The sequence below is a fragment of the Neovison vison genome, chromosome 14 (genome assembly GCF_020171115.1).
Source record: "Neovison vison isolate M4711 chromosome 14, ASM_NN_V1, whole genome shotgun sequence".
NCBI lineage: Eukaryota > Metazoa > Chordata > Mammalia > Carnivora > Mustelidae > Neogale > Neogale vison.
In genome coordinates, this window is record NC_058104.1 from 23,299,317 (window position 1) to 23,319,220 (window position 19,904).

At 53.3% G+C, this 19,904-nt stretch overlaps 1 protein-coding gene across 2 annotated transcripts in view; it reads right to left on the minus strand.

Moving 5' to 3' along the window:
* Positions 1 to 9,928: 9,928 nt before the first annotated feature.
* The window catches only part of GRIN2A (glutamate ionotropic receptor NMDA type subunit 2A), a 378,157-nt gene continuing 368,181 nt past the window's right edge, over positions 9,929 to 19,904 (minus strand). Inside the window, exons 12-13 of one of the 2 annotated variants that reach the window (XM_044232754.1) lie at positions 14,345 to 16,058; positions 9,929 to 14,231 (exon numbers count right to left, since the gene is read on the minus strand). In XM_044232754.1, coding sequence (XP_044088689.1) covers positions 14,218 to 14,231; positions 14,345 to 16,058 — 1,728 coding nt within the window. In that variant the 3' untranslated portion in view covers positions 9,929 to 14,217. Of the gene's footprint in view, positions 16,059 to 19,904 lie in introns of both variants that reach the window. The other variant, XM_044232753.1, reaches the window with a different exon arrangement.

A 19,904-nucleotide genomic window follows, 5' to 3' on the forward strand; every position in this document is an offset into this window, starting at 1 on the left:
AGGTTGGGGTGGGGGACGCTGCTCCGCTCTGACTCGGGGAGACCCTAAAGGAGAAGCAGCTGTTGGCTGCAGGGGTGGGGTGCGGGGGTGCGGGGGGAGGATGTGTTTCAATTTGAACATGTTGAGTTTGGAGGGCCTTCAGGACATCCAGGAGGCAGCAGACGTGTGTATCCGGGGTGTCATTCTCGTTTACCTCATTGTCAATGAACGAATCTGACCTTTCTGACGAGGAGCCCTGTCCCTACAACCAAAAGTCATAAATGCCCCCAAAACCAGTTAAACGCTTTCCCACGCTGTGGGCAATACCAAGGTTCACGCTTCTTCCTCTAGATTCCCTTCCCCTGCAGCTTCTGACGGTGGGGGGCTGGGGGGGTGATTTAGAATGGGGTCTGCGGGGGGGGGGATGGGATTCGGGACGCCTGGGACTGTAAAACCTGTTGTGTGTGTTGGTTGCACGGAAAGAGGCTCGTGGTGCCCCGTTCCCTGTTCCGATATCGTCTGAACATCTTCGAGTCCGTGAAACATGCTATGGTTCCGTGAGCCAGACTGGACCCCGGCTTCTGTATATTGCTCTGAACACGCGGTGGTGGGGGCATGGGGAGTCGCCTGCATTCAAATTTCCGAGCGAGCCTAGTGGGAAGCCCACTGGGCTCGGTGAAAGGGGAGACAGAGGGGGATCTGGGCGCCGACTGACAGGGACTGGCCCCTCTCCCCTCGCGTGCTGGCCCTCCCTCTCTTTCTCTCTAACTGCACATCCCTGTTCCTCGGCTCTCATGGCCACAAAAGGCCCCAAGCAGCCGCGGTGAGCATGTCTGATGTCTCATGTCATCCATCCCTGGGGCCCCCGCCTCTGCCTCAGTGACCAGGATTTCTTACCTGCTGGGGAAGGAAGTGGGGGAGGAGGAGGCTGTCGTCAGAGGGCGGGTCCCCCTGCAGCCCCTTTGAGTTCAGAAGAACAAGGCTGCTAGCTGCTCCCTCCCCGGGCTGGAGCAGAGATAGGAGACAGAGGGGGGGAAAAAAGGGGTGCTTGGGATATGCGCTGGCCTGTCCGCAGGGACTGGGACCCGGGAGAGACTTGGGCTCTTCTTCAAGGGGAAATAAGGAATTTCAGATGGCAAAGTCACAGCGCAGTCTGTTTGCGGCGTTTGCTGCTGTGCACGCAGGGCAGACCTTCTTGCCAAACCAGAGCGAGGACGCCTTTCCATCAACAGCCCCAGAAATTTTAGTACCTTGGAGCTCCCAGGAGCAGAAATGGGAAGCTCTTTTCTGTCTGCTGTCTTGGGACAGTAGTGAAGGCTTTGCACACTGAGCCCCGGAATTTCCAGGTCCCCAGAGTGCTCAGGAGCAGAGCAGGAGGCCACTTTCCATCTGCCTCCAGAGGGCGAAGGCCTGACCTGTGACCTGTGGTTCCCGGGCCATCCTTCCCTATAGGGAAAGACACCCTCTGTCCCCAGGAAAGCTGGGGCCCTGTGGCATGGGCTTCCAGCCACTTCTTAAGGAAGCTGCTTTTCCTTGGACATGGCCCGAGCACGACTTTGAAGTTCTGGAGCTAAATCAAAGTACAGAAGGAAGTTAGCTTTTGCTTTGTCAGGTTAGCAGTGTTTCTGCACGTGCCCGACGAGGGGGGCAAGCTCGCGTCACAGATCAGCGTGAGATGGCCGTGTGAAGAAGCAGAGGGCGAGGGACTGGCCCAGGGTCGCACGGCTGGGCCGTGGCCAAGAAGCCAGACCTCCTGGCTGCGCTCTCTGCTCCTTGTTTAGGAAATACTTCCGAGGCACTTACAGGGTATAAGGCATCAGGCATGAAGGCAGATCTGTCCGCTCTCTATCAGGGTCCGTGTGGCAGTGAGCACAGGAGTAGAGATGAAAGGTCATGGGGTAGGGTAAGGGCTCCCGCTGAGCGCAGCGACAAAGCCCCTGGGAGTCCCCTCGACTCTCTGAGCCTTGCTTTCTAATCTGTGATATGGGGATTGTGATTCCTGCGACAGAGGAGGGCTGTGAAGATTTTATAAAGGTTCCTTCCAAAGTTGGGTTGGTGTCATGACCTTAGGCACATCTCATCAGGACTCTTGGAAAAGAAGGTAAGTGGCCCCCAGCGCCATGTCTATCAGGAGACCGCAGGGTCTCCCGAGAGAAGGAGAGCACATCTGACCGGGAAATGAGCGTTTTGCCCTCCCGCGGGGCTGCCTGTGCCTTTAGGTTTGCTGGGCTGCCGGTCATCTGACTCCAGCCGGCACGATCTTGGGGTAGGAGAGAAAGAACCGAGCCGTTCTGGAAAGCCGCATCCCTGGCAGAAGCCAGCGTCCCAAGTTCCAAGTATAAATCGGCTGCTAATTAGGAAATAATTATGCCCCCAAATGGGGCTAGATGGATGCGAAGCCTTTTCACAAATTGCCGATTAGTTTCATAGCAGCGGTGGTATTTAGTCCTACGTCAGCTCGTGGAAAAATGTGTTGGAAATGGCCCATCTTCAGCTGCTCAAAAAAGAGAGAAAAGGTCGGGGATGAGAAGTTCGGAAGGGGGGGGGGCGTTGAGGAAGGAGAACGGGGAAGAAACGTTGCCCTTTTTCTTGGGAGTGTGTAGTCATGGCCGAGTGTGGGACACCGAGTGATAATGGAGACGATTTTGATTTTATGCTGGTGGTAACGGAAAGGTCAGGCAGGCTCGAGGGCGTGTGGGGATGTGGTCTCCGTGATCTCTTTGAAGGATTGCCCTCCTCTTTCTGGAGAATGGCTACAGGTGGAGGTGAACGGGCACAGGGGGAGGGTTGGAGAGCTAGGACGGTCCTATGCGTGGCAGGTGCGGGCCTGGGGTGACTGTGGTAGCAGGGATGAAAGGCAGTGGTTCCCGAGTGCACTGTTTTTTATTATTTTTTTTAAAGATTTTATTTATTCAGTGGAGACAGAGCATGAGCAGGGGGAGAGGCAGAGGGAGAAGGAGAAGCAGGCTCTCTGCTGAGGAGGGAGCCCGATGCGGGGCTCGATCCCAGGACCCTGAGATCATGAGACCCGAGAAGGCAGATGCTTAACCCACTGAGCCATCAGGCTCCCCACCCCGAGTGGGCTCTAAAGATCCTGCAGACTGAGCTGGCCGCCGGGCCGCCTGTGACCGGGAGAGAGGTGCGAAGGATGACCAGCAGGGCGTTGGGTCTGAGAGCTCAGGTCCACAGCAGCGCTGCTCCCTGAGACGGGAACGCTGGGAAGCGTCCGATTTCGGTTGGGGGGAGTGGCCCAGAGTACTTTCCAAGACACTCTAGAATCTGAGTGTCTGTAACATCACTGGGTGGAGATAGGAATGACAGGTATGGATAAATGAGTTCACAGTGTATAGAGGAGGTTGGACCCAAATATAAAACTTGGGGGGTAATCGGTGCTTTTTAGAGTCCACGGATTGGGTGAGATATGGTAGATGAGGTAGAGAGAGAGTGAGGGAAACCAAGAGGAGGTCCCCAGGTCCTCGGTCTACCTGTCCACCCAGCCGTTCTCCACCCATCAGTCGTCTGGCTGTCCCTGTGTCCCTCCAGCTGAGTCCCATTAATGCCCTCTTTTGGTCAGAGGCCGGGTGCTGGGGTTCAAAGGTGAACAGTTCTCTAGCTCCTGTCCTGGAAGAGCTCACAGAGAAGGAGAAGCAGCACACATGAAAGATCCAGCAAAGCCTGATGAATGATCTGATAGACGTGTGTGCACGGGGCGGCATCCCGGAGAAGTCCCCTGTTAACTCTGCCGCCGGGGAGAGTTTAGAAGGGGTAAGAAGAGGCGTCACTGAAGACAGCCCTCAAAGGAGGGTAGCCAGAGCCCCAGGAAGAGAGAAGGTCTTATGGGGAGAGAGCCCATGGCGGCTCTTGGGGTGGCGGCGGGGAGTGTGAAGACCTTTGGTGCAGAAGTCGTGTGAGGTCCGTGGTAGGAGGGAACGTGCCAGGGACTGGAGGCTTTGTGTGCTGGGCTGTGGAATCCAGGCTTTCCCTGTGGGCCGCTGTTTTAAGCTGAGGGTTTTAAAGGGGACACAGCTGGATCTGGGTTTCTGAAATGTCACTTGATCTGGGGAAGGGAGTTGTCCAATAAAAACCCAATCTGGATTCAGTAAGGAGAGGTTTTATGGACGAAACTTGTTTCAAGGGAGAGGAGACAAGATCTATTATAAGAGGGGGACAGTCAGCAAGAGGTTTTCTTCCATAGGCCAGAGCCGGGAAGTGAGGAGAAGGGGGCTGGCCTGGTAGGACAGGTCAGAGGGTATGAGGTCAGCCTCGTCCTAGAGACAGGGTGTGTGCTAGTGCCAGCCGACCCTGTTCCGGGACGCAGGAGGGCAGAAGCTTACCCTGTGTTTGGTCGACAAGCAAATTGTTCCGACGGATGGGTGGGGAGGGGAAGTTCAGCTCATCATTTATGAACAAGGAACGGGAAGCTGGAGGGGGTGTGTCTGGCCCTGGTGTAGGGAAACAGTGGGGGGTGTCGGTGCATCCTACCAAGGTCATGTGGAAAAGGGCAGTTCTTTGCAGGAAGCAGTTTCCTGGAATTCAGAAGGGAGGGGAGGTCTTTTGCCAACACTCTTCCCCTCCTTCCGAAGCACGAGTCGCAGAAGCTCAGGGAAGTTCATTACCAGAGTCAAGACTGCCAAGTGTGGAAAGTGGGCAGGAAGGCCAGGACCACGGGAGGGACGGTGGCAAAGCTTGCCGCCACCATCTGGAAGCTGAGCCGCCAGTTCGTGGAGGTTCCACGATCCCTCCTACACTCCTGCACAGCACCGAGGGGGGGAAATCAAGTCCTTTACCCTTCGTACGCCTGCTGAGGCTGCCGGACACGTTAGCGGCTGCGTGCCCGCCACGGCAGCCACAGGGACAACAGAGACCACGACTCTATGTCTTGTTTTCGTATCAATTGGCAGAAATTAGTTTTATTAGAAAAATGAAATTTTCCCGTATTTACATTTTTACACCATAGGACTGGGCACTTCTGTTGCCTCGGGAGTTCTGTACACATCAGTTTGCACACACATTTCAAACCCCATTCCTTAAAACAGTTGATAACACGTTGAACAGAAAGAAAAGACAGACGACAAGAAGACAACCATAGTATATACTTCCTCTATCATAGAAAGGTGTTAAGCAAACGTGTAATTTCGTAGCTATGCTTGGAAATATTGAATACAGTTATCAGCACTTCCTCATGCAGTGGATTAAAACAGGACAGGCAGAAACTGCCGTGACTGGTAGGTGAACGTCTGTCCCCCGATGAGGACCACTGAGCAGAGCGCGCGGCTTGCCTGGGGCTCACCGTACAAGAGATCGAGCCGGTTCTGACGTGGGTTGTGGACGGTGTGTGAGTGCGTGGCTGGGAATGGGAAGCCCTCTGCATATGGAGGTCGGTCCTGCCCAGGATGGCTGAGAGGCGGACTCAGACATGGGTCCTGACTGCTGCTTTATCCCGTGACTTCCTGTGGGTAATGACCAGCTTGTGGGTTACACGGGCAACAGGGGGTCTCCTAACGGGACCTGGAAGGTGACGAGTGGATGCCCTTTTGCTGTCTGAGAAGGCCACGGTTTGTGACCCTGATGACCTTGCTCCTCCTCAAACCACCGGCGAGACTCGCCGGATTCTTCCTGGATCTTCAGTTTGAAATACATATACTACACGTAAACACAGATGCACAAACACTCTGTTGTGATCAACTCCAGGGAAGTCTACTGACGAAACAATTTGGCCAGCAGGTGCTTTAAGTAGGCTGGAGCCGGGGAATGATCAAGATTCAGAGCTCAAAGGCAACCGATAATCTTTGGGGACCCTCGGGAGTGGAAGGCATCGGAACCCCACCTAGCCACGTAATGCGTGGTATTGAGCAGTTTCCTGAATTTGATAGGGAAATGTTATTCTTGACCTTCTCTCTGATTTAAAAAAAAAAAAAAAGGCAATTGGCATCCTTTCCCAGTGAAAAATACGGGGAATGTGAATGTTACAAGTGCCTCCTTCATCTTTGTAAATCCACTAGAATTTTCAAAGATGATCACCTGAATTTGACCCAGAGTCGTCTGAAACTTCAGTTTCTAACCTGGAACATTTCCTTAGCGGCCATGGCTTCTGAGCTGTGTCTACAAACCTAATAAACTTAAAGGGTTTTTTTTTTTTGTTTTTTGTTTTTTGTTTTTTAAATAAAATGGGTTTTAAAAAGTCAATACGGCCCATTTATTTGAGTTAGCTTAACTGAGAATAGAAATAATTCAATAGATCTTAGATGTAATGTAATGTAAAAACCTCAGTTGAATTTGAAAGGCTATGATTATTTTTCATGGAAAAACTGACAATGTTTTTGTATTTCTGGACCTTCACTATTTGCTCAGCTATCAATAGTCTTTGATTTGAGCCCTTTAAAAGCTTGAAACAGCAAAATGTCAGATCAATGAGAAGCATTTAAAATGCCAAAGACAAACTTATGTTTGCTGGAGAACAATTAACCTTATTAATTTAAAAGGCAGCTGTGGTATTGGCTATGCGTGACAGTAATATTCTTCTGAAGGCTCATCTTACGTCCTTCCCAAAAGGTTGGGAGAGAATTAACTGGGGGAGGTTATGACCCAGGGCTATGGCTAATGAGGAATGTTCTAGACTTGCAGAAACGCCAACTTCTCATTTCACGGCCCTGGCACCTAGCAGGGGTTGATGAGTGATCGTCTCCGTTTTGTCTTGTTTGTCTCTGCAATACTGTGGACACCTTATTTGAAGAAGTTAATCTGAGAAACGACTCTGCTGGAAACAGTTTGGTTCTGGCTCCCTGGAGAGCTGTGTGCTTTGAAACGCAGCCCCGGAGAAGAAAGCCTACTGGCCAAATGGTTCTTTTGAATGTTCCAGTTTCCACACAGTTCCACATCCCCGGGAGCATGTGGTCACGCACTTGTAGACCCAACGACGGGATCTTAAAATAGGTATTAAAGAATGCTAACTTTTCTGGCTGAAGAGACTTTTTTACTGCCAGCCTGAGAGATGTCAACAGCTAGAGAATTCCTCAGGGGCAGTGACAAGTGACACTGACCCTCCAGAAGAACTGAATCACAGAACCTCCCAGAAAAACATTCCTTCAAATCTCAGCGCCCTTTCCTCACCTCTGGAATGGGCCTAACGGGGCCCCAGTTCACAGTAAACAGAAATGCCTGGCAGTGGGGAGGGCGGCTCAGCACAGAAGCAGGGCAGAAGAGGGGTGCACGGGCTCGGTGTCACGCCCCCCCCCCCATGCATTACTAAGCCTCATGGAGACCTCTCAATTCAACAGCCATTAGGGAGGCAAACTGAACACGATAACAATAGTTATCCTGCCACCAGGGATGACCTAGCAGGGACAGTCCCTTGCAAATACCATGACCTTTCTGAAAGTGGGCCGCAGTATTTAGGACCGGGGTAGGGCGGGCAACACACATGGGAGGGTATACTAGTTGGACGTGTTGAATGGAAAGAACCCTGATGTCTACGGAGAAAAAGGAGATTTGCAAGTGGATATTTAAAATTAGGCACATGCTAATAAAGTAGGCAAAGTAACTCCCCAGCAACCAAAAAAGTGAATGCAGAGTGCAAGCGTATGGGGAGAGACACGAAGAGCCTTCAGGTGTCAGAAAGGGACGTGAACAGAGGGGAGAGCCCCAGGAGTTCTCAGTACACCCCAGACCAGACGACGACGGGTAGGGCACTAAGGAACCTGCTCCCCTCAGAGGCGGAAGCTCGAGAGCGAGCCCCCCAGGGGACCTCAGAACAGCAGACCTCTCTTTCCAACTTTCATTCTGACCTTCCTGCCGGAGATCAGGCACTTCAAGAATATGCCCAACAGGAGGGATTGACTAGCAAACTCCTGTTGCTGAGGAGGCTGAGACCAATCTGAGCCTCAGTTTCCTAATCTGTAAAATGGGAACAACCGTACTTCTACCCTATAGTCATTCTGAGGATCTCATTCTAGGTTGCGTCTAGAATATGGTCTGCACTCAGTGCAGATCCCTTCTGTTGCTTCCAGGCTCGGGGGCTGAGCCCAGGTGTGCACGTGAGATCAGCAGAGGATCCCACATCCCCGGCCATGCCCAGGGCAGGATGGATGGAGAGAGAAGGGCTCCCTCTGCACCCACCACCCTTCGGAACCACACCTTGACTCCTTCTGCCAACTCTCTGCCCCATTTCATCCTTAGGGAAACCTGATGCGCTCGCTTTTGTCAGCCGCACACAGTAGGCACTTGGGACTCAACAAGGAATTCTCCCCACTCCCTTCCCTGATACATGTATACCCTGAACGATCCAAGGTATTCTTCCTAAGACAAAAAAATAAAATCAAACAGAAAAGCTTTCAGGAAACAGCCTTTTTTTTTTTTTTCTTAAACATCACGGTCTGTTTTCTTATCCTTTGGGGGGATTCCTTTCCACCTTTTCTGGAAGCCCACGTCATAAAGCAGGGCTGGAAGGAGGCTGAATCTGGCAAGGGCTGGGAAACTCGGCGGAACCAGACCCAGGCTTCCTGCACACAGATGCGGGAGGGCAAGTCCGGTCACGTGGTGGGATGCTCCTGGGTTTCCCAGGTGCTGTCTTTGAACGTTCCAAGAATCAAGGGTATGTCTCCAGGAGCGCCAGCTGTACTCTCCGAGGTTACCTATGGGTCTAGGGAAGGGTGCGTCGGTTGGTTTGATCATGGAATCAGTGTGATTATCGCTTGTATTTTTTATACTCTGTCTGTGTTTGGGGTTTGCGGGCCCTCGGTTGCCCTTTGTGTTAGGGAGCTGAATTTTTAGATCCTAAGTTGCTGATGGGAAGAGACCGTGTTTTCTATCCCCTTTGCATCTCCCAACCCCAAAGTGGCCTTAAAAGGAGAGAAGACACTCGGTCAAGTATGACCAGCAAATCAGGGTCCTTTGTTCATCCTTGGCTCGCGAGGAATAGAACTCTCATAGCCTCAGTGATCACCAACACTTGTCTTTGGTTTGAGGTTTTGACTCTATCCCTTGTTGGCTCTTCCCGGGGAATAGGTCCCTGAGAAGAGTTTTCTCTTCTCCCGGATTCTGAGGCAGGAGTGTTGGGAAGCTTAAGGGAAGAAACCAAATCTAAAAGTGAGGGAGGGGGCGTATGGGTTTGTATAAGGCAAGAGGCAAAGAAAGCAGGGGCCATTCTGTGAGGTTCTCCAGCTCTTACCCCAGAGGGACCCGGAGAGCACTTCTGAGAGAAACCTAGAACTGAGTCAGCCTGGGAAAGGGACCCAGGCGAGGAATTAATTGGCCCATGCGCCAAGGTCGTGCTTTCTGGACTTGGCTCTGACAGTCTCCCTCTGGCGATCCCATACAGCTGACGGCCCTTCTGGGGCTTCGTTTTCTTCTCTTCCTTCCTCCAAATCTCAGCATAGTGCTAGTTCTGTTTTTCTAAGACCCTTCTGGGCAGGCACCTTTAGCTGCTGCTATACTGAGAGTACTTCTGGGCACAGAACGAGTAGGCATGGGAAGAGGATAAGGACTTGAACCAGGGAATCTGCCCTTCGGTGGGTTCGCAGAAATCGCCCGCGTGTCCCTGTTGGCTTCATCTTCAGAAGTCAACATGAGAGGACCGTATACCCCACCCCGAACCCCAGACAGCTTCTGCGAAAGGAGGCCAAGAACACCAGCACCCAAATCCCAGTGGGGCCCTGCCATCCTCCCTAGAACCAATGTTGATTTAAAAAAATAAAATAAAAACAATAGCGTCCTCTCTTCCTAAAATATCAGCCCGTCAATCACCAGAATAGGTTTTCCACATGTGAATGACCCTCATCACGGTTTAATTTTTAGCATAAGCTTTACACTGTATACAACCGTGTTTGGAGGACGCGCTGCACGTGTGAATGGTGGAAATCCAGCGAGGCGAGCGTGTACACGTGTGCACGAGCAGGGCCCGCGCGGGCAGAGGGCGCTTCCTTTCCTCCGACGTCCCGCAGGGGGGCCGGCTGCCCTCGGCTCCGACTCGGCGCGAACACCGTGCGGCGCGAGGGGGTGGGACGGGACAGCACACCGAGTGCTGGTGCAGACCTCACCGGACCCTCGCCCAGCGCTTCCGACCATGTTGACCGAAAGAATACGGGGCATCCGAAAGGTCTCATCTCGTCTCAAGTGAAAACACTGCTTTTGCGTTGAAAACCGCTGTGAGGTGCGGAATCCTTAAGTCCTGTTAGACACCAGCCAGTGAGTCTTGTTTCTGCGGACTCAGTGTTTTTTGCTTCCCACCCCCCCTTTCCCCGAACTCCAGTTCCGAGCGCTCTAGCCGCGGTCCACATAGACGGCTCTGTCTTCAGGAACAACTCGTGTCCCCTGTGCAAGGACATCTGTGCGCACACGGCACGGGGACGCGCCTGCAGTGAGCAAACCCGTTCGGCTCTTCTGGAAGACACTTTGGTTTCTCCAATTTGTGTTTATTTAGGTCTTGCACTGTGCGGGATTTCAGTGCAAGGTATTTATTTATGCGACAACTGATTATTAGATCTGCACTTTTTAGGTTTAAGGAAATAAATTTTTAATCACCATTTAATTAACACCAACTTTTTCTCCCCCCCCTTTTTCATTAGCAATTCTATTTGCAAAGAATTCAGGGCATTTGTCATTTCCTGAGCAGGACGCAGAATATTAAGTACACATCAGCGGCAGACTTATCAAACAGAATAAACAATGTGGGACTGTATGGCCGCTGTGGCTCTTTGGACTAATTAACTGCCTTGGCTAGAGTCCCGTTTAAGTGAAACTATTTCATTTGTAAACAAGGTGCAATTTCTTGTTTCTCCCTTGAAAAGCAGCGTGAGTCGACGGGACTGATTTTGCTGCCGTGGGTGAATTTTGCTGGTCTGCTCAGAGCAGCCGAGTAGGGCCAGCCTGCAGGCCCTCTGGGACGGGAGAGAGAAACCCGGTATGATCCTCCAGACCCCCGTCGCGGCGCTGCCCGCAGTTACGGAGGGAGATCTGCAGAGGACGGGAGAGTGGGGAGACTGAAACCCTGCACTTGTCGTGGGAGCCTCGCCGGCAGGAAAACAGACCCACCAGGGAGCTCTCTGCTCCGAGCACGGACGCCAGGAGTGGCCTGAGACCTACAGGGAGAACCACTGGGAAGACCGTGTTGTGGGAACTCAGGGGCTGCAGAGTAGAATTCAAGCCCAGAAGACTCGCCTCTTACCCAGTTTTCAGCTGGGCCCGTGGGTACCATCACCCATTGACAGAAACGTGAGCATCTGCATTGAGCTGTTATCCGTCGGGCCCTCCTCAAGGGGAGAAAGCCGCTTAGGGTCCCTGCAGGGTCATTACGGATGCCAGCTCTGACTTGAGTCAGGTGAAACCCAGGCACAGTTTTGGGCTAAGAGATGCTGGCTCTTGGGCTCTCAGGCTGGGAGTTCAGACGAACCCTCTGTGAGGGACCCAGAGTTGGAGGGCTTTCTACTTACGTCTTGATACGCTTCTTCCAAAGAACAGAACTGACTCGAATCACTTTTGAATAGCTCTACGTCATTCTCTTTCACTGGGGAGATTGCCTATCTGACCAGCGGTCAGTTTTTTTTCACGCCTGGCATCACAATGAAGAGTCGATGAATTTGTGGATGAGGAAAATGATGTGTTCATTATCGAAAGCATGCCAGTCCTTAGGGTTTATTTTTAAAACTGCGTTGGGTATTAAAGGAAGCACATCACCGTTGGTTCTTACAAAAACCCCATTTTTTTTGTTTTTTTTTTTTAAATCTAAAGAAGCAGAGGGTTAACAGCAGAAATAATGCTGTTGTTAGAAGAAGGGGTTTGATCTATGGAACAGTTCTGAGTGTAATTCACATTCTCCCTGGAGGTCTTGAGTCACTTTTGGCAGCCCCCCCGCCCGGGGTTTTGAGGACACAGGAGGAAGACAGAAAGCCTCTTTGGGTTGATGACATGCCCCTGCTCTGTGCTGGGGGAGATTTTAATTCATCTCATGTCATGACATGCCCATCGTGTCGGGGAAATGAGGTGAATCCTGGCTGGGGGAATGTAGGTCTGGAAAGCAATGGGAGGGCAAAGGCAGAAAGTTCTGAAAGATAAGACAGCCAGGAATTTGCCAAAGAATAGAAATGGGGATGAGGCCCTTCAGTCTGGGCTTCTCCATTCCTGGGTCTTGGAGCAAAAGCACAACATCTGAGAAAGAAAATGCAACGTTTGGATGTGTTTGCCCGCAGTGCCTTAGCCCTCCCCTTCCGCCTCTCAGCAGCACGGTGACAAAGATGTCCTCGCCCGTGGCCGCCTCTGCCTCCCCACCGAAGATCCTGAAACTTACTGCAACTGCTTCTCATCATTACTGGGCGCACCTGCCCAAAGATGGGGCCATTCACGGAGTCCTCAAGCTCTAAGAGAATTGCTCCTGGCATCTGCCCACTCGCCGGAAAACACTACTGACAGAACAGAACGTGCCGTCAGGAAAAGAACCTGGGTGACTTTTCAACCTGCCGCTCAGATGCCTTTCTCCAGGAACCGAGAGCAAAATGCAGGAGGAAACCAGGAGACGGGCAGGCTCTTAGCCCAGGCTGGTGCTGACTGTCGCCAGGACAACTCAGAGACTCCACCAGACTTGATGGCTAGTTACCCTGGCTATTTCCGGGACATTCGTGAAGTTAAAATACACTAAATTTGAACTCTTAAAAAAAGGGTTAACTAATGTGGTTTGTGGGTTTTATATTTTAACTTTTAAGCTACAAAATTCTGGTGTGTGGCCGCAGAACAACTACCTCCCCTGCTTTTTTTTTTTGGCACCTGGCGTGGGTCCCCCTGTGCTGCGAGCTTCCCGTGTGGCAGACACCCCTTCCGACCCCGGTGTTTTTAAACGACTCTCATTCCAGGTCATAGAGGCACAGGTCTAAGTCAAGTAAAAAAGGGACAGTGTGGGGGGTGACTCGGAAATGACAAATGCTTTGGGGAGTTTCTCATAGATTCCCGTTGGTGCTGGTGAAGCGGTTTTGACTCCAGAGAGCGAACATTTCGGGAGAGAGGAATCACTTTGGCCACTAAGGCCGATCCACCACTGGGAGGATGCTCGGGGTGGGGGCACGAGCGCGTCTCCTGTTCTGGAGGCTTTCCATCTGAGGCTGGGGTGGAAACACGCGTCCAACGGAATCTCATGACGTGGAGGAAGACAGACGCAAAAGCTAGGGCTAGCCTTGAGCGGACGGAGGGCCCTGAACTTCTTACAGATTGTGGGATACACACGGCTGCTGGTGTGAGCCACCGCGGTAACAGCTCTGGGAATAGCAACATACACCTAATTAGATGCCACCATGGCCGTTCGGGGACGGAACGAGCGAGGGTCAGTCCGGGAGGGAAGGAGGGGTAACAGATACTATACAACCCTGAGTCGCCACCAGAAGGGCGGGGGGGGGACGCAAACTTACGTACGCGGGAAGTCTTCGGGATAGACTACAACAGCCACTGGGTCAGAGACGGGAGATCCGCAAGTCAGAGATCGGAGACAGACACGTGGGCGTCCGCGGCTCCGATCAAAACCGTCGAAGCCGAGGGGGACAGAGCGTTCCGTGAGACACGCAGGCTGACGTCTGGAGGGGTCCTCGGAGCTCTCCGCCTGAGGGCCCTTCTGGCCGCTTACTCCAGACGGGTCTTGGAAATAGACTCTAACGAAGGTGGCTTAGTGACTGTGAACACACGCTTTTGCTATTCTTTGGGGGGAAGCCTGGAGTTCGGGGGCTGGGCCTGGGCAGTGATGGGAGGCGTAACATTAAAGCTGAAAACAGGTACAAGGCCAGACTCGCTAATCTCCTGCACGTCAATCTCGCTACAGTGAAGACGCTTTCGTCACTGTTGGGTCTGAGTCAGGGGGTCCATGCATACCGTACTGCTTATTCAGAACGACAGCGACCGCTAGGCATTTCTGATGAGAGCACATGGCGGACGGGCCGTAATGGGGTTTGGAATAGAGGAAATCACAGCATCACCACCGGCATCCAACGCATTCTTATTGCCAACATACCTAGTGAGCACGTCCGGGAGACCCGCCCGGGTGTGTGTTTGTGTTTTTGGTTAAGGACTCACCCATCTGGTATCTGCCATGCTCAGCTCGCACCTCCCAAGATTCCTTGAGTGGAAGACGATGGCAAGGAGCCATGTGCAAAGAACCGACAGAAAAAAAAAAGGAAAAAAAAGGAAAAAAAAATACCTTCCTAAATCCTCTTCCTCTTTGCAGGGCACCATCGGACATCCGACATTTACCCTCCAGCACGTCGGCCGCTACGTATGTTTCCCTATAGATAAAACATCAATGGAAGGTTTTAAACATCAGATTCAATACTAGGCATTTTCTTGTACACACGTCTATTGCTGCAGGGGTTCAAAACCCTGGGGTTAGAGTACATACTGTTCTTGTTTGCAGCATAAGGCATAACATGCTCTGGAATGTACACGTCGCCGGGGCCTCTGCTGTCCCTGGAGCAGTAGGATGCCGTTGACCTCAAGGACGATCGAAGGTAGCTGTCGTTCCCGGCCTGGGACGGCAGCGAGTGTTTGTAAGGGTCCGAGGGGCATCTCCCGATGATTAAGCGTCGGTCGTCCCCATAGCAACGGAGGAAAGGGTTATCGGAGGCGTGGTCGGGCAAGAGGGACTTGCTCCGCTTGCTGTCCTCCAGACCCTGCGGGAAGAGGGCGCTCTTGTTCCCCGAGAGTTTGCTGGCGGGCACGCTAAAGAGACTCCCGTACAAATTCCCCTCCAGGAGCCGTTCCCGGTCCTTGAGGCTGATGCTCCTGGACGGCCTGCTGAGGTCTAGCTCCCTGGGCTTGTCCACGATGTTATCGTAGGAGTGCTGACGGCTGATCCTGAGCTTGTTTTTCTGGAACTGGAGGGTGCTGTTCTGCGCCCAGTCCTGCTGGTAGACCTCCTCCTGGGCGGCCGGGCTGCCCGTCTCCTGGAGCATCTGGTCTTCGTCAATGTCGTACAGGTTGCCCATCCGCAGGCAGGCGTCGCACTTGAAGGGGGACCGCACGGTGAAGTGGCCTGAGTAGGCGGGCAGGTTGGACAGGCAGCTCCGGCAGTGCGTGGAATTCTGCCGGTACCGGTCGCTGCCCTCGCTGTGAGGGGAGCTCTTGTCTTTCAGGGTGAAGTGCTTGGAGTAGAATTTGTGTTTGTCATTGTTGGGGAGCACGTCCTCGTTGTGCAGGGCGGTCCTGTTCGTGGGCAGCCCGGGGTCCCCCTTGCGGAAGTTTTCATTGGGGTCCTGGTAGGGGTCGGGGAAGTCCACGTTCTCGGGCAGGGCCATGTTTTCCACAAACTGGGGCGGGTCCAGGTGGAAACTGGGCTCCTTCTCGCTGTCGATGGTGTAGATCTTGTCCCTGGGGGAGCTGGCTTTGGTTTTCAGGTAGGAGCGCTCGACCTCGCTGCAGTCCTTGGGGAATTTGGAGGCCACGGACCTCTTGAAGTTGTCCTTGGTCTTGTGGTTCTTGCTGTTGTCAGGCTCCCTGTGGCACGTGGCCCGACTCGAAGTTTCCGAAACGTCCGAGTGGGCCACCTCTTCCGGAAGGTACCGAGGGCTCTTCAGGGAGTGGGTCCTGTTCTCCGCCGCCCCCTCGTCCCTCTGGGAGACTGGGTTCTGGCTCATCGAGTCCTGGCGCAGCGACTCCATAGATTTCTTCCACAGCTGCCGGGGCCTCGAGTTCGCTTTGGACTCGGTGCTCACGGCCACCTCCACCGTGTTGGGGTTGGACTCATTGAGAGTCAGGGGGTGCTGTCCCTGGAACACGTAGTTGTTGAGGTTGTCCTTGTGCCTGCTGGCCACAAACGTCTGCAGCTCGTTCATGTTGTCCCCAAAAATGTTGTCTTTCCCCTGAAAGGACCTGTTGTCCGAGTAGATCATATTTCCCTTATCGGAAGCCATGTCCACGATGAGGGAGCCTCTTTGGATGAAGTCCGCAGTCCTCTTGGGGGAATCCATTCTCGAGGAGTTCACGTTGGACACGTCGGAGATGTTTTTGGCCGACCGGAGCAGCTTTAACATGTTGCTCTGGGACCCGGTCAGGTTGAAGTCCGGAGACTTCTTCTTCTCCTCGATGTGCACCCCATGGATACAGCTGTAAATGCCCTGGGGGAGGGAACATGAGACAGGGTCAGCAGCAGCAGGAGGGCAAAACCGCCGCACGCCGGCCTTTACCTGCAAAGGAGGGATGTGTCCTTCCTGGAGGGGCCTTGGCGGGGATCCTGAAGTCCCGTCTGAATCCCGGGAATGTTTCCTAGATCTACGAGACCAGTAAGCTCGTCTCTCTGGCTCAGGATTATCCAACACTTGTGCCAAGAATCATGTGCGAAGTCTGAGAAAAGGTCCTTATCAGCTAGTGCTCGTGTATCTGATGATGGTCTCAGGGCCTCCAGACTGATAGGGGAAGATACTGAATTGGTAGCAGGTCGCTAGCTTACGTTTCACTGCAGTTTCCCAGGATCATCTCTGGAGTCTGGATACCAGTCAGCTGTTACACTTGCATAAAAGAACCACTGGTTATGAATTCTTTAGGGGAACCTGCCCCTACCAACACGCTAAAGCTAGCAGTCAAGGCGTGAGACCCAAGCAGGTGAATGAGAAAACCCTTTGTGGTTACTTGAAGGCTGGGCATATGGGTGATGAGACAATTTGGGGAAGGAAAGATGGAGAAGTTAGGCTAGAAGAAGCAGTTGCAAGGAACTAGTCTTGCCACCATGGGGGGACGTTAACCTGAGAGTGAAACTGTCCTAGGAAAGAGCAGAGCCCAGGATGGAGAGACAGGACACTCTTTGAACCCCTCAGGCCACTTGAGACTTTTCACAGATGTCACCGAGTATATACTTTTGTGTGCATGTGTGTCTGTTTGACACAGAGTTGGGTACTAGCCACAAGGAACAGTGGAGAATCCCAAGGCCACAGTAATGCAGCCCTGAAACCCACCAAGGACAGAGGGACTTGGGGACTACTGGGTGTCTCAGACATAAGCACCCCCGACTGTGGGTCTCTGGTTTTCCACACCACCTCATTCCTTTCGTAAAAATAGCTGTTTACTTCAAAGTAAGTCAAGAGAGGAGCTCCTGCTTCGTGGCCCAATAGCAGGCAAGGCGGCTTCGGGAACACTGATTTGTGCCCCCCTTCCCCTGCTGCGGGCCCCAGATTTTGGCAGCCGTACCTAAAGGGGATGGTCAGAACAAGGTTCTCCCAAGACCCACAGGGAGCCAGTCCAAGCAGGGGTCTGTGGTGGCCGCTGCTGACTGTGGTGTGAACTAGTGGAAAGGGTGCGTGGGTAGCTGTGGGCCCTGACGACCGTGGCCCCGCTGGTTCCCAGCCACGGGGATGCTCACAGAACTGCAACACCCTCAATCTGTTTGCACAGCTGCATTTCTCTTGGAGCTTTCTGGAGAATGTCCACTCTGCCTTCCAGAGGCAGTACACAGGGAACCTGCAGTAGTGACTCTGAGCATCTCTTTCCCTGACCCTCTGCACCCCGGGCGGCATGGCTTGGGCTCCTCAGAGCCTGGCATTGTGCCCTTTCCCGCCTTCCTGCAGCCTGGTCTTCTGTCCCCTCTGTCTTGCTTCCATGGCTGCTGGGCGTGGCAGTCACACCAGTGCGCCGTGGGCTTCACCTAGCACAGCGCTTCTGGACGGTGTATGTGAACCAGTGCCTGCCTTGCCCAGCTCGGTAACAGAGCAATCCTATACCCGGACCTAGGGACGCGTGGCCTGAGTGGATGAGAACTGTGTGTCTCCTGCTCGTTTGGGTCAGCAGAGATCTCTGCCTTTTCTTCCTTTGGTTAGTAATATAAAGAGACTTTATATTATTTTCCCCCTAAACCTGCAACTGCTCTAATGAGCTTCTGGTGCCCTGCTAGAGATTTTGAGAACTTTCCTCCACCCCTCCCCTGACAGCTGTATGCCCTCACTGGCCAAGAGGAGCTGGCTGTCTACGTTGGGGAGGCCCACGAAGTGGTCAGGGAGTTGAGTTACGTCTCAGGAATGGGGGGATGGCCGCTGATGGCTTTCTGTCACCCCTGGCTCTCCTGGGACTCACAGGCTGCAGCTCAGGCAGCTCCTAGGTGCCGATGTGCCTGGTGAAGCCTCGGGAAGGAGTCCAGGTGATGGACCCAGCCCACCCTCAGGCCTGGGGGCGGGCAGCCTTCTCCCACTGAGTTGACCCATTTTCTTGATGGGCTGCCAAGGAAGGGGGTGCACAGCAGAGAAATGCAGAGAGAACGAGAGCCTGGAACCCAATGGAAGTGAGTCCCAGCTCCATCTGTCATTAGCTCCGTGACTTTGGATAAGCCACTGAGCTTTTTGGGCCTCAGTTTCCACATCTGCAAAGTGGGAACCACACACTCTCCAGGGGGGTAGAGGGCAGGATAATACGATGCAGACAAAGCCCCAGGTTCAGGAGAGGCTCCATGAACGTGAGCAGGATGACCTGCACCATGGGTCGTCCCCGATGTGCCCTACAATGTCCCCTCCACCCCTCACACGCTAGCACCAGCACCCGGGGCCCATGTTCCCAAAGGGGCAAGAAGCACCGTCTGTGGTCTGCTATAGAAAGTTCGCTCTGGTTAGGGAGCAGCCCAGACTCTCCCTCGGTTGCGGGCCCAAGGCCGCAGAGCACTTGCTCATGTCTCGTCTTGTTACATGGAGACTGAGGCTGTATCCTTCCACGGGTGGGAACGAGATGGCTTCCTGGCCCCACTGTGGCCGTGAGGAGACCGCACTGAGGACTGTGTGCTGCCCCAGACAATTAGCTCTTCTCCCCTCAAGGGCTTCTCTCAGAATGTTCTAGAAGGGTCGTGGGCTCTGCAGCCCTCCATGGTTGCCTGGAGTCAGGCCTAAATGTCTGTACCTTCTTCCAAGTTCACATGTTGAGATCCTCACCCTAAAAGTAGATGGTGTGAGGAGATGGGGCCTTTGGGAGGGGATGAGGTCCTGTGGGTGGGGCGCTCGTGAGTGGGATTAGTGCCCTTAGAAGAGAAACCCCAGGGAGCACCCTCACTCCCTCCATGTTGTGAGGACACAAGGGGTAGTCTGTGGCCCAGAGGACAACCTTCACCTGACCTTGCTGGCACCCCAGCTTCCAGAACTCTGAGAGGAGAATGTCTGCTGTTGGTGAGCCACCTGGTCTGTGGTAGTTAGTTATTGCGGCGCTAACGGACTGAGGCAGTATCTGACTTCTGCTCTCTTGGTCCCGGCTGTGGCTGAGCCAGAAGCTCCCTTCACTGTCCCCAGACCCCCTCAGGGGAGCCCACCGGGCAGGCCGCACAGTTTCCATCCCCCTGGTCTCTGTCTTTGCTGTCTCCCGTTCCTCATGACCGAAACCCAAGGCAGTTCTTTCTGCTGGTGAGACTGAATACTGTGTTGTATGTGAGAGGGAGAGCATTTTGGAGAGAAAAATTAAGAGCCTCCCACAGACTAGAGGACAGGTTTTTTTTTTGTTGTTTTTTTGTTTTTTTTTTTGTTTGTTTGTTTAAGTCAAAATCAAGGCAAAGGCCATGGCTGTGGGAGAGAGTGGGTTCTAATCACTTCTTGGAGCTCTGGTTCTCCCCTACGCAGGAGCGTCCAGGAGCGGCCGTATGTCTGGACTGTATTCCGTTTTACGATCCAGCAGCTTCCCAAGGGACATCCAGCCCACAGGGAGGACTGCCCGTGTCTGCTGCGGTGACAGCCAGCTTATGGGCTGGGTGTCCACTGTGCTGCCGCAGGAGCTGGTTCAGAGAGAACTGGCTCATGGGCAGATGGGAACGTGACTCGGGTGCAAGCGCATTTCAGAGCAACAGACATTTCTGTCCCCCGGAAGGGAACCTACCCTCAGAACCAGGTTGAAGCCTAGGACCCAGCCCTGCACAAGTGACAGGCTTCCCCCTTTCCTGCCTTTTTCTGGCCTGCTCCGTGAAGTAGGGAGAACCCTGTAGTTTCAAGGACATTTAAGGTGAAGCC